This window comes from Lithobates pipiens, unplaced genomic scaffold, assembly GCF_037356315.1.
Source record: "Lithobates pipiens isolate NorthernLeopardFrog02 unplaced genomic scaffold, aLitPip1_a1.2 Scaffold_19, whole genome shotgun sequence".
NCBI lineage: Eukaryota > Metazoa > Chordata > Amphibia > Anura > Ranidae > Lithobates > Lithobates pipiens.
The window spans coordinates 347,233,690-347,246,883 of record NW_027507764.1 but is presented as its reverse complement, the minus strand read 5'-3'; the positions used below and the strand labels follow the sequence as shown (position 1 = coordinate 347,246,883).

Below are 13,194 nucleotides of genomic sequence, written 5' to 3'. Positions count from 1 at the left end.
CCTTATCAGTTTTACATTGTATTATTTTAAATGTGACTGCCTACTCCCAAACTGTCATTTGAAGTAAAATTAACCCAAGTATTATTCTCCACAATTTTTTTTATTGTGCTTTAAAACAAGAAAACAAATAAAATTAGACATGCTATCTGCCAATAGAACTTAACCAAAACATGCATTCTCTGCATCCAAAAATATAGAAAATATACCAAATCAAATCATTATTCAACCAAAAAATAATGGCAAAGCAATAACTCCAAGGCCGATAATAAATAGCACGTTATCTCCTCCGATTCCGCAACTGGCTGGTTGACGAATGACCGTTCAGGAACTAACTGAAAAGCGTGAAATGAAAAGTGCAAAATGAAAAGCGCGAATCAACACTCACCAAACTTCTACTAACAGGAAATTAGCAGAAGGAGCCCAAAAGGTGGCACTAAAGAGCTGAAAAACAACACTACATTTGTAATTGTTGGCCAACAATTGTGTGGCTGTATGTATGCAAGACAAGTTTGGGCCAACGCCCTTCAGACAAAAATCTACAGTTTTGTTGGTGAACAGTGTGTGTATGAGGCTTAAGGGTTACTGTAAGTAGGAGGAACGTGGGAAGGAAGAGACATGGAAAATCTCATTGCCGACTCCCTTTAACCTCCCTATCGGTAATCCCGAGTCTGGCTCGGGCTGGGATTTCAGTACCACGAAAGGTAACCCCGAGCCAGACTCGGGAACGCATCGCTGGATACAGGGAGAGTTACTTACCTTGTCCCCTGGATCCAGCGATGTCCCCCCGCTGTGTGTGCGCGCCGTCCTCCGCTCGATTTACACAGCGCCCGAGTGCCGCAGAGCTCCGTTCCCTGTGACGTTACGAGATCGGCGCCAAATTCAAAAAAGTTAAAATACACAATACACATACAGTACTGTAATCTTACAGATTACAGTACTGTATAAAAAAATTACACACCTCCTTTGTCCTTAGTGGTCTGTGCAGTGCCCTGCATGCACTTTTATATTATAAATACTGTTTTTGTCTGCCTGGAATTTGGAGATTGTCCATAACAACCAAAAAGTGTCCCTTTATGTCAAAAGTGATTTTAGACCAGCTAGAAAACAGCAATAATAAATTAGAATCACTTGCAGAATTGAGTGATAGCGATTTGTGGGGAGATCCGCCATCAAACACTAAATCTAATGACAGCATCAATTCTGCAAATGAGCAAATTTCTGTGTTTTTGGATTTGATTACATTATTGAATCATTTTTATTATTATTTATTATCATTATTTATTATATTATAAACTTTATCATACCCGGGATGTCTACTAGACTCTTGTTTGAACAGATTTGAGAGAGTTATTCCTAAGAATTGCAGGCCTACAATATAAAATGCCAAATTTCCATGCAAAATAATTGTACCGCTTTCAGCACCTAAAATAAGAAATAATCATACCGCCAGGGAGGTTAAAAGGTGAAGGCTTAAAGATGGTCATACTTATTCTTGCTTCACTTAACGGCGAATTGCTGACCTGTTGCTGACCAATCATGCATTGAAGTATTAAAAGTTTCAACTCCTAGTTTGCAGATTTGGCCAGTGACTCGCTAGGTAACAAGCCAGTAATGGCAACATTCATATTTCTGTCTGCAATTGTTTCCCTTTTTCGAAACTGTGATTGAGTAAAGGAACTTTTTAATGAATTAAGGCTGACTACAGATAGATGGAAAATTTTGATCAATCTATGTCCGTTTCTGCTACAGAAGTCAATCTAACGATTGACTTCTCTCAAATGGGAATATTGGAAAATTTTCATTTGATCGGCGCATGTAGCCAAACAGCTGCAACATTGATCAGTGTATTCTGACAGTGGATCAGTCCCCACTGTCAGAATACAATAGCACATTGGGAAGGATTCCTCCATCCAGCTCGCTTGTGGGCATGAGGAAATCCTTTCATTTTCTTTTTTTTTTTTAATCCGCCTGTTGGCTGATCAGAAAAAATAATCCATCTATGGACAGCCTGATGCCTTGTACACAAGGTCGCACATTCCGACCACAAAATCCGTCAGATTTTTTCTGATGGATTTTGTTCAAAACTGTTGTTGCATACACACGGTCGGACAAAGTTGTCGGAAAATCTGATTGTTCGGAACGCGGTGATGTTTGTTGCGTATGACAGGACTACGTAGAGGCTAGTAGTCAATTGTATGGGTCTCGTAATTTAATCTGAGCATGCGTGGCAGTTTGTCCAATCGGAATTCTCTACAAACGATCGGAAAAAGTCCGATCTGATTTTTTTTGTCAGAAAATTTTAGATGCTCTCAAATTTTTTCCGTTGGAAATTCCAACAGAAAAAGTCAGATGAAGTCCACACACGATCGGATTTTCCGACAATATAATCCGATCGGTCCTTTTCCGTCGGAATTTCTGACCATGTGTACAGGGCATAAGGCTGATCATGTCCTACGTTAGAATGACACAACATTGTACCTGAATTCCAGGGGGGCCTGAATCACCTTGAAGCCCAGGCAGTCCTTGTGGTCCCTGAATCAGACAGAAAATAAAAAAATAGACAATAATCCTATTTATGACCTGTTCATCAGATGAAACATGTTTAACACACTTTACCCCTAGTGGCTTATTTAGTTATGGAGGTGAAATAGAAGGATTGCATGGGTTACTATTATTCCTACACTAGTTTATAACTGAAACCAACTGTACTTGCCATGCATTCCTTGCCAGTCCACTGAAGTCACAGCTACAGAATCATAAAGTTTTCTTTTACCATCTCCATGCAGTTATGATACTTCTTATCCTCACAATCCGACCCAATTAACAACATTCATATGCATATTTTCTAAAACAAACCCTTTGTCCTGAAGTGCCTGGTATTCCAGGTGGTCCTGGAGGTCCTGGCAGCCCCTGAAAAACATTTAGCACATACCCTTTATAAGTTTCTAAATGTAAAAGTACATGTATTGGAAAAATAATAGGTAGCACAATGAAACAGTAACTGCTAGCTACAATACATTGGGGTTGATTTACTAAAACTGGAGAGTACAAAATCGGATGCAGTTCGGCACAGAAACCAATCAGGTTTTTTTTTGTTAAAATTTAATTGAACCAACATAAGTTAGAAGGTGATTGGCTACCATGCACAGCTGCACCAGATTTTGCATTCTCCAGTTTTAGTAAATCAATCCCATAGTCACCAGCTAGTTAAAGTATGTGATATAGGTTGATGGAGAAAAATCTAGTACCCTGTTTTCCCCAAAATAAGCCCTACCCTGAAAATAAGACCTACAAGGACTTTAACTAGGGCTTATTTGGGGGGTAGGGCTTATATTGCAGCCATCACCGACAATCACGCTAGGTCTTATTTTCAGGGGAAACAGGGTACTCTGCGCAGAGTCTTTTTTTTTGGGTCAATGTGGTCAGTACCCGACAGGGATATCGAGGTACAGTACTGGTCACACACAAGGCTGTCTCCCAGGGGCCACGCTTTACTGTTTTAATATTGAAAGTCTGCTGTATATAGTGTGGACATTTTCCCAGTACTGTATCTCGATAACCATTTCAAGTACTGACCACATTGTTTGGTGGGCTTTGAAGCCCAAGAAATCTGCTTTTCTATCGCTTTTTGTTCCACGCATTCCACACCACTTCCCTCTGCTTTTTGGATTTGTTTGGCCAATCCTGCCCCCTACTTGTTAGCAGACAGTGAGATCCATTCTTTCTATTTACTATCTATAGAACCTTGACTGGATCCTGAAGAAGCCTAATGGTGAAACGCGTCGATACACAAAGGCTCACTGTATATTATGTATTAATATACATGATTTTAACCTCTTTTTGAATGTTTCATTCATGTTCTGTTATTTTTCTAATAAAACACTGTTATTTTTTCATACTTCTTTGTTGTTTCCTATGCCTTTAAAGTCTGACCTAGGTTTACTATTCAGCACTCCTTCCCTTTTTACTAGCGACATTTTTGGTACCACTGATTGCTGCCCCTGCATAGAGCATCTGTGAGATGAGTGAAGTTGTTCATTCATTGTTAATATTGGGAGTCACATCATCAATGGCTTCCCTATTGAGGACGAGGCAAATGCTAGCATCAGTAGACACTTTATTATAACAGTTGGTAATGCACCCACACCCATTAAAATAAAAGTTATAATTTTCTGAGTATTAGGTGTGCTGCCATTCCATTGAAAATGAATGATCTGCTTTAATTCAGCACATCTTAAGGTAAACAAATGCAAACCATAACTTAAAAGGTGCCTGATTTTTTTTTTTTTATGAAGTGTGAGTATACAATAACCAAAGATATAACATATTTGAAAAAAAGAGAAACAGATATCAATGTACATAATCCTGTTTCATTAATTGTAAATCATTTTTTAATTGTTTATGATGCTTTAGGGTGGGAACATTCTGTATTAATATGCAAATGAATACAAATTTAATAAAATCAGATGCACATTTAATTACTTACTGGTTTCCCATCAGCTCCTGGGGCACCTCGCTCTCCTATACGTCCTTCACTGCCCTATAAGAAGAATTAGTTAATGAAAGTCTAAAATAGATTGTAGAGCAATTGGCTCATTGGGGTCCCCAACAATGTTGTACTTGTATATCTATGATGACACCTTTATGCCAATATGTGCTTAGAGGGTAAGGCTTTGTCTGGCAACTACCTGCTATCAAGAACCATTTTAAACTTGGCAAAGAGAACAAGTAGGCAAATGTAACATTTTATTATTTTAGGAGCCAGAATTATGTTGCCCCACATGAATATAGGAAGAGAGTTTTAAATATGGAGACATTAACAGCTTATTCAGCAAAGCATTGACTTCCTTTGCCAAATGCGTGCAAAGAAAGATGATGCTGGAAGAGATTAAAAGGAGTGTTATTCCATGTTCTGTAAAAAACATGTACCTTTTATAATGCCCATCAATCAACTTAAAAGAGAAGTATGGGAATGGGTTTTGTTTTTAATCATGCTTACCAAGCTGGATGCAGCATTGATTTGATGCTACATCTGTCCCACGCTAGCTCTATCATTGAGAACCGAGCAATCAAACACTGCCGTTCACTTGGTTCTCACAGCTCCATGAGCAGAGAGCTGAGGCTGTGAGTCACCTGCTCTCTGCTCTGCCCCCCCCCCCCCACTCACTGGAATGCTGAACTATGGAGTGTGCAGGAGTGGCCAGCTCAGCCTCTCAGAGACTTGCTGATAGGTTGAGCAGGGTGCCGGTCCAGGCATGTGGGCAGATTCCGACCAGCTCTGAGACGTCAGTTGACAGTGGGCTTCAGTCTGCTGAAAATGGGTCACAGGAGTGAAAAACAAGCTGCGCTGCTGTGATCCACATGAGTAGTACAGCCAAATGAGGTTTAGCTGTACTTCTCCTTTAATCATCTTTGCATGATAGACTTTCTTTAGCTCACATAAAATAAATCTGACACAATTTTGACAGGACTAGTTGTCTTTGTTTGAGACCCCCCCAAGCCAAGAATTCTGAGTCATCTCCTGCTCTTGCAGCACCTCCAACATTAGATAAAATATTTTTTTTACAAATTGAGATATCATTATATCATTATATCACCATGGCTCATGAAAAAAGTAGTCATTTTATATGGAATAAAATGACTAATTAGCAAGGAATTAAAGAATATGCTAAAACAGGGCAGGACACATATATTTCACAACATTTGAACAGTAGATGTGCATGTTGTGTAAAGAAAAAGGACCAATAGTAGATGGCTTCCAAACAATTACATCCATATGTACGGTTTGATTTAAATAGCCAAAATTAGAAAATTATTTCACAAAGTAACATGATTTTCCTCTTTAAATCCTCTAACAGAAAATAACACTTACTTCTAGTCCTGGTGCTCCAGGGGAACCAGGCTGACCTTCAGGACATTGGCAAGAAGGGGACGGTACCCGCTCAAGGGGACACTATAAATGATGTATTATATTTCATGTTTATTAGTGTGATTATATTTCACGAATACAAGTATAATATGCATAAAAAAGAATGTATATCATTCATATAGACTTTTACTAGGTTGGCAATGCATAGTATATAATACAAGAGCATATATGCTGTCTAGATAAATAGTGCAAATAGTATTAATAAAATATACTCTCTACTTACCCTTGGATCATTCTGTAATGAAAACAAAAGTAAGAAACTTTAATATTTCAACTAAGGGGGTTTCTGAATTTGTTATTTGAATTACAATGTTATGACTGTGGAATTTTAGAAAATTTATATTTTATCAGAAAATAACAAAGGTAATGTAATATGCTGCTTTCATATACAGTAGGCATTAGTCTATAAGATTTTCTTTTTAACACCTACCACAGTGTAGATTTCACAGGCTGTCTCTCGTTCACTCTGCTCTGGATCACAGTACAATCTTAATTTTTGTATCTCCATCTAAATACATAGTAGGATATTAGACACCACACACAAGTAACAAGTGATTTTCTATGTAATATGCTTTTATATATATATATATATATATATATATATATATATATATATATATATATATTATATATCTTAGTTTATCTATAGTTGTAAGCAAAGAAAACAGTTATAGCACAAGAGTAACCAATACTCTAAATTAGCAAACTCCCGGCTGAATATTCATTGAATTCATAATAGGCACGTTGGGGGTTAAATCAGCTAGCTTCACACAGACTTGCAGTGCAGCACCCCAGAAGTTAGCAGTAAAATCTGTAATAGCATAAAAGAACACCAGAGGGCACGATCTAAATGCAGTATAATAATTCTTTATTAAAAAAGGAACAAAATTAGCCACTCACATGTTGTAAGAAGAAAAGTGCCTACAATACCATTATGTTGTCAACAGATGGTGATCCTGTAACATTTACACAGAGCCCAGTCTGAGAAATGGAGGCATCCATCAGCTCCAAGGCACTCCAGAGCAGGGCAACCGATCTGACAGCGTGGGGCCGAGCCTAATGACTTTAGACCCCGGGAGGCTTGTGAAAGAGGTGTTACACCTGGAAAAACATGTAGCCACGACCCTTTATCCCTCCCAGTGTCTGAAGTCACTAGGCTTGTTCCCATGCTGTCATATCAGGTGCCCTGCTATAGAGTGCCTTGTTGCTGGTGGATGCCTCAATTTATGGGACTTACAGGATCACCATTTGTTGACAGCTTAGTGGTATTACAAGAGCTTTTCTTCTTACAACATGTGAGTGGCCAATTTTTTTCCTTTTTTTTTTAATAAAGAATTATTTTTCTGTATTTAGATCGCACCCTCTGGTGTTTTTTTTATGGAATCACAATCACATGCTTACCATCTGTTGATACCTTAGTGGAATTACAGGTGCTTTTATTCTTGCAAAATGTGAGTGGTCAATTTTGTTCCTTTTTAAAAAAAATAAAGAATTATTATAATGCATTTAGATTGCACCCTCTGGTGTTTTTTGAATCCATATTTATAAACCTATATATTTATATAGTATATATCTTAGTTTATCTATAGTTGTAAGCAAAGAAAACAGTTATAGCACAAGAGTAACCAATACTCTAAATTAGCAAACTCCCAGCTGAATGTTCATTGAATTCATAATAGGCACGTTGGGGGTTAAATCAGCTAGCTTCACACAGACTTGCAGTGCAGCTCCCCAGCAGTTAGCAGTAAAATCTGTAATAGCATAAAGGACACCAGAGGGCACGATCTAAATGCAGGATAATAATTCTTTATTAAACAAGGAACAAAATTAGCCACTCACATGTAAATAAAATAAAGAATATATTATAAAGCATTTACATTGCACCCTCTGGTGTTTTTTTAATCCATATTTATAAACTTGGCACAGTTCTTGATCTGGCTACTACCTCTCAATACTGTTCCCACACTCCTCACTTACTACCCTCATCATTCTGTTTTCTCAAAGACTGTTTACTAACCTGATCGAAATTCAGCTGATTCAGAAGGGACTGAATTTGATCATTGTGTTGCCTTCCCAGTTGACTTTTTATCAACTTCTGTCGAAGAGACACACTGGAAAGCTTGTCCATCAGCAACTGCAGCTGATTATCAGTTTATTCTCACAAGGGCAGGTCAGAATACAACGTATCAGTGGGATATAAAGAAAGGAGGTATGAGGGAGAAAATCTCTCAGAGAGTAGTGGGATTTTAGTGAAAATTGTTGTGGTAGTGGGATTTTAGTGAAAATTGTTGTGACTGTCAGGCTGAGGGTTTCGTTGAAGTCGAATGTGGGGCTTAATCTTCTTCAGATGAGGAAGACTATGATTTAGAAGTTGAACCTATACCTGTGAAATTCAAAGCCAAATCCACTAAGTTTCCCCCTCTTCAGACCTGTCCAGCTGTGTGGGCTTTTCTCAAACAAACTCTTAAACAAATTGAAAGTTTTTCCTTCCCATGTAATATTACAAATAATCTTATCAAAACACAGCATTTGTGAAAATCACTCGAAACGACCAGATTGTAGTCAAACCGGCCAATAAGGGCGGAAATGTGGTCGTGTTGGATAAGGAACACTACATCAGGATGTGTGACAAAAACGGTGAGTGGTATCGGCAGGTCTCTTTGGACCAGCTAACTGAATTCAGATCTCAGTATCAATCTATCTTTATCCAGGCATTCCAACAGACCCTCATTGACAAGGATCTCTTGGAGTATTTGGAGGTAACATGGCCGATTGGGCCTACGTTTTATGCCTTACCCAAGGTCCATAAGAACCTTGCCGACCCCTCCGGATACCCCGTCGTCTCAGGCATTGGATGTCACACTGAATGAACTATCAAGTATGCTGACAGTCAATTATAACCACACGTTATAGGTTTACCATCTTATCTTAAAGCTACCCAGCAATTAATTAAGGTCATCAAGGGTCTTATTGTCCCCCTGGGAGCTATTTTGGTAGCAATCGATATTGAAGCTCTCTACTCTAGCATCCCTCATCAAAAAGGCATTGAGGTGATCTCTACTTTCCTATGAGAACAGGATAGAAACAACTGGAAACTTTGTTGGTTTATTGTGACCCTTTTGAAGCATATTTTGACTACCAATCTTTTTCTCTTTAATGGTTCTACCTACCTCCAGGTACAGGGGGTTGCGATGGGGACTTTGTGTGCCCCATCCCATGCAAACCTGTACCGGGGGGGTGGGAAAGAACCCTGTTTTCAGAGGAGGGTGCATCGATATACCTCCGCCACATTATCCTCTGGTGGAGGTATATCGACGACATACTTGTAATCTGGATGGGTACCATGGACAAGCTCTTTTATTTCATGACATATACTTTGGCTAATCAATTCAACCTTAAATTTACTATGCATTCGGACACACAGAGTATCCCATTTTTGGACTTATGATTATTCCTGAATTCTGATGGCTCCATACATGGTATCCTTTATCGTAAGATAACCGCTGGGAATACTATTCTACATTATTCCAGCGTCCACCCCCGCTCCCTGGTAGACAGTATCCCTTTCAGCCAGTATCTTAGGATACGTCGGAACTGTGCCAGGGAGGAGGATTTTGAATCAGAGGCTAAAGCCCTTTTTGGACAGCTTAGATTAAGGGGTTAGAACAAGTAAATACTTAAAAAGGCATATCAAAGGGCCAAATCCCGCTCACATGAATCCCTAATCTTTAAAACTGGAACTTCAGACACAATTTCTACTACCAGATTAATAACCACTTTTAGTGCACATCAAGATTCCTTTTGCAAATTGGGTTGCCCAGAATTGGCACTTCTTGGCGGAGGATCTGGTGTTTTCAAAATACATGTCTAACAGACTGGAGATAGTCTATCGTAGATTCTGCTCTGTCAGAGACAACCTAGTTCAAAGTCATTTGTCAGTGCCAGGTATTTTGCAGGGTGCTACAGGGGAAAAGGCACATATTAATACTGTAAATGTGCCCAATGTTCATGGATAAGGGAGGGTTCAGGATGTCCACTACCTAGAGGGGGATATCATTATTCCAAAACCTATGCTGATTGCAAAACCAGACGGGTGGTATACCTAGCTACTTGCGCTTGTGACGCATTTTATATAGGAAATACCAAGTGTACCTTTGCCAGACGTATACAAGACCATTTGTATTATTTGGATGCTTGTCTCCTATATACCCCAATCTGTAAACACATAGGACTCAACTGAATTTTCCCTTAGCTTAATGAATAAGGTGAAGCTCTGCTGTCATCCATTAAACAAGAAGTAAGAGGAAAATCCCTCTATGAGGAAATCCCATTTGTCACCAGGGTCATGGTCACCAGATCTAGTATCACCATTGGAAGGTTTCTCATTTACCCTGTTCTGGTGACAATCCAAAATTGGGGATTTTATTTCACTTTCACTCTCAGTAGTAATGGTAAATAGGACAAATAGAGAAAGCTAATATCCCAAAAAGGGGCAGAGACAGCAATAAAAAAACCTGATCTCCACTGTATCCAAAAAATAATAATAATTAAGAGTTGTAATTCTGCCTCAATTTTTAGGAGAGCATAGTAGTGTAGTTTAGAACTCTTTTTTGTTTGTGGAACTTACAGTAAGAGCTTCATCAGATGTCTGTCTCTTTAAAACTTGTGTTTTGCCATTAATAAATATTGGTCCAATTTCTTCCAGTGCTCGATTCTCAATGAGAGTGTCATCCAGAAATAGATTTGCACTTTTATTTTTTACAAGGATCTTCAGCTGATGCCATTTTTCGTCAAATAATACCTGCGTATGAGAATTATGTTACTACATAATGTTTTCATTTTTCCTGCGTCTCTACTTAAAGCTGAACTCCGGGCAGAAAACGTTACATTTAAATAAATTCCTCAATAGACACAAAGAATATAAATTCACTATTCTCTCCCAGACTTAGTAGACAGCACACACATCTCAGAACGGCTGTTTACTGAAGTCTTGTAACATAGATTTTTTAATTAATGAAAATGTTCATTCAAAGGAATTTTCTTTCAATCCACACAAATGCATTTTTCAGTTATAGGTGAAATCAGGTGATAGCTTTCGGACTTCATATAGGTCTTTGTATATTATGAATAAATTGCCTATCTTTTGAAAAAGAGCTAAGGAAGGGAATAGAGGAGTTAATAAAAATAACTAGGGTTAACTAATATTTTAATTACATATTAAAGTGGTTCTAAAGGCACAATGTTTTTTAGCTTTAAAAATCCTTCTCTGTGCAACAGCTCCCCCCAGCCCCCTTAATACTTAACTGAGCCCCATCTCTGTGCACGAGAGCCTCAGCTTTCCAGGGACTTTCTCTCTCCTCATTGGCTGAGATAGCAGCAGGCACCATTGGCTCCCGCTGCTGTTGACCAAAGTCAGTATACCAATGAGGAGACAGTGGGGGCGGGGCCAAGCCACGGTTCTCTGGCTTCAAGATGCCAGGAATTAACTGAAGTGTACACAGCATGCCATGTGTCATAAAGTGGGCGCAGAAAGTATAACACTGCTAAAGTTGCTGTAAAAACTGATTTAAGTTGTATTTCCGTCTTTTGAAAAAATAGTAATGCAAGTTAGTTTATCCATCACTATTTCTTGGACTTTGTATGTGTAGCACCCTGATGTTTAGGCATGGGTGCTAGTAAATTTACCTGCCAGGTATAGTTGCCTTGGCCAATTAATAGGAGATCAATTTATTCCACCCTAACTCGGGAATTGCTGAACTTCTCTCTTTTCTCTTCTGTCACTAGATGGCCGGCAGTGGCGTAACTAAAACCTTTAGGGCCCCGATGCAAGAAACCATGAAGGGCCCCCCTGAACCCCAGCCAGGGCCCTTCCCTCCGAGTCTGGCGGTGGAACTCCAGGGCGTGGTCACAGGTATGACCTTTGTGAGCCCTGTAGTTCCACCACTGGTATCAGTAGTTTTTATTTATTTATTTTTTTACATTTTTAGGTGCCCAATTGGGGGACTGTCCCTAGGCAGGATTGGGTCCCTGTCCCCAGAAGAGATGAGGTCCTTTTCTCCAGGGCAGATGAAGCTACTGCCCCCAGGTGAGAAGGGGTCCCTGTCCCCAGGGGAGCTGGGGGTCCCTGTCCCCACGTGAGAAGGGGTCCCTGTCTGCCTATGCTGCTGCCAGCCATATGTAGAGGGGGCTACATGGGCCCCCTGCATCACAGGGCCCAGTTGCAGTCGCAGCTGCTGCACCCCCTATAGTTACGCCCCTGATGGCCGGGTATCTGGTGGCATTAGATAAGACAAGGGCATTGCAAGGACAGATTAAAGTAGTTGTAAACTCTTACAACCAACTTTGACCTACAGGTAAGCCTAGATTAAGGCTTACCTGTAGGTCCACGAAATATCTCCTAAACCTACACGGTTTAGGAGATATTTGCCGAAAGACAGGCACTGAGCGCGCCGCGGTCAACGGCGATATGCCGTGAGTGGCGGCTCCCGTGCGCATGCGCGGGAGTGACGTCATCGCGGCTTCGCCGAATGACAGTGGCGGAGCAGCGAGACCCACCGAGAAGATGGATGTGCCGGACTACCGGATGTGCCGGATGGGGTGTCTCAACCAATGGGCAAGGATCTTTTTGGGTCCCTTGGCCTGCTGGGAGAGCCTATTTATTTGGGTGAGGTAAGGTGATCGGGGTTTGTACCACCTGAGCGGCTGTCTGCGTGGACGTGTGTTGTGCTGCCCCGGGCTACTAGGCCAGGCTCCGAGGCCTATTAGCCCGGGGACATCTTGCTGCTAGGCTGTTTGCGGGCCTATCCAGAAGCAAGAGAGCAGTGTAGGGTTGGGACTGCGGCTCACAGCCCAACCAGAACTGCCGGTTCTGCCAGTCAGAGAATCTGTCATGATTGGAGGTAGAGGGGAACCTGTCATCACTAATGGACTACCCACCTTGTTACCAGGGACCACCATGAGTAGCTGAAGCAAGCACCAGAGCAGTATACTCGCCGAACCGAGGATGGTGAAGAATTGGAAAACTTCAGCAGGTGTCAAGTCAGGGACCCAGCCAGCGGATGTGATGCTTGCAGAGCAGCCTTGTGTGTCAAGCCAGGGCCCGAGTGAGCCAGTGGGGTGGAATTTGAGGAGTATCTGTGAGTGCCAAGCTAGGGACCCATCAGGGACATGGGGGGGGGGGGGGTGATGCTTGAGGAAGATACTCAGTGAAAAGATTGAGCTCAGCAGACCTAGTGTCAGTCGATAAGCAAGTCTAGTGAGAGAGA

At 40.6% G+C, this 13,194-nt stretch overlaps 1 protein-coding gene across 1 annotated transcript in view; it reads right to left on the bottom strand.

Moving 5' to 3' along the window:
- The window catches only part of LOC143996869 (uncharacterized), a 126,900-nt gene that overhangs the window by 55,068 nt on the left and 58,638 nt on the right, over nt 1-13,194 (bottom strand). Inside the window, exons 6-12 of the mRNA XM_077492159.1 lie at nt 10,557-10,730; nt 6,360-6,437; nt 6,153-6,164; nt 5,873-5,953; nt 4,487-4,540; nt 2,857-2,910; nt 2,479-2,532 (exon numbers count right to left, since the gene is read on the bottom strand). Of these exons, the coding sequence (XP_077348285.1) occupies nt 2,479-2,532; nt 2,857-2,910; nt 4,487-4,540; nt 5,873-5,953; nt 6,153-6,164; nt 6,360-6,437; nt 10,557-10,730 (507 nt within the window). The remainder of the gene's footprint in view (nt 1-2,478; nt 2,533-2,856; nt 2,911-4,486; nt 4,541-5,872; nt 5,954-6,152; nt 6,165-6,359; nt 6,438-10,556; nt 10,731-13,194) is intronic.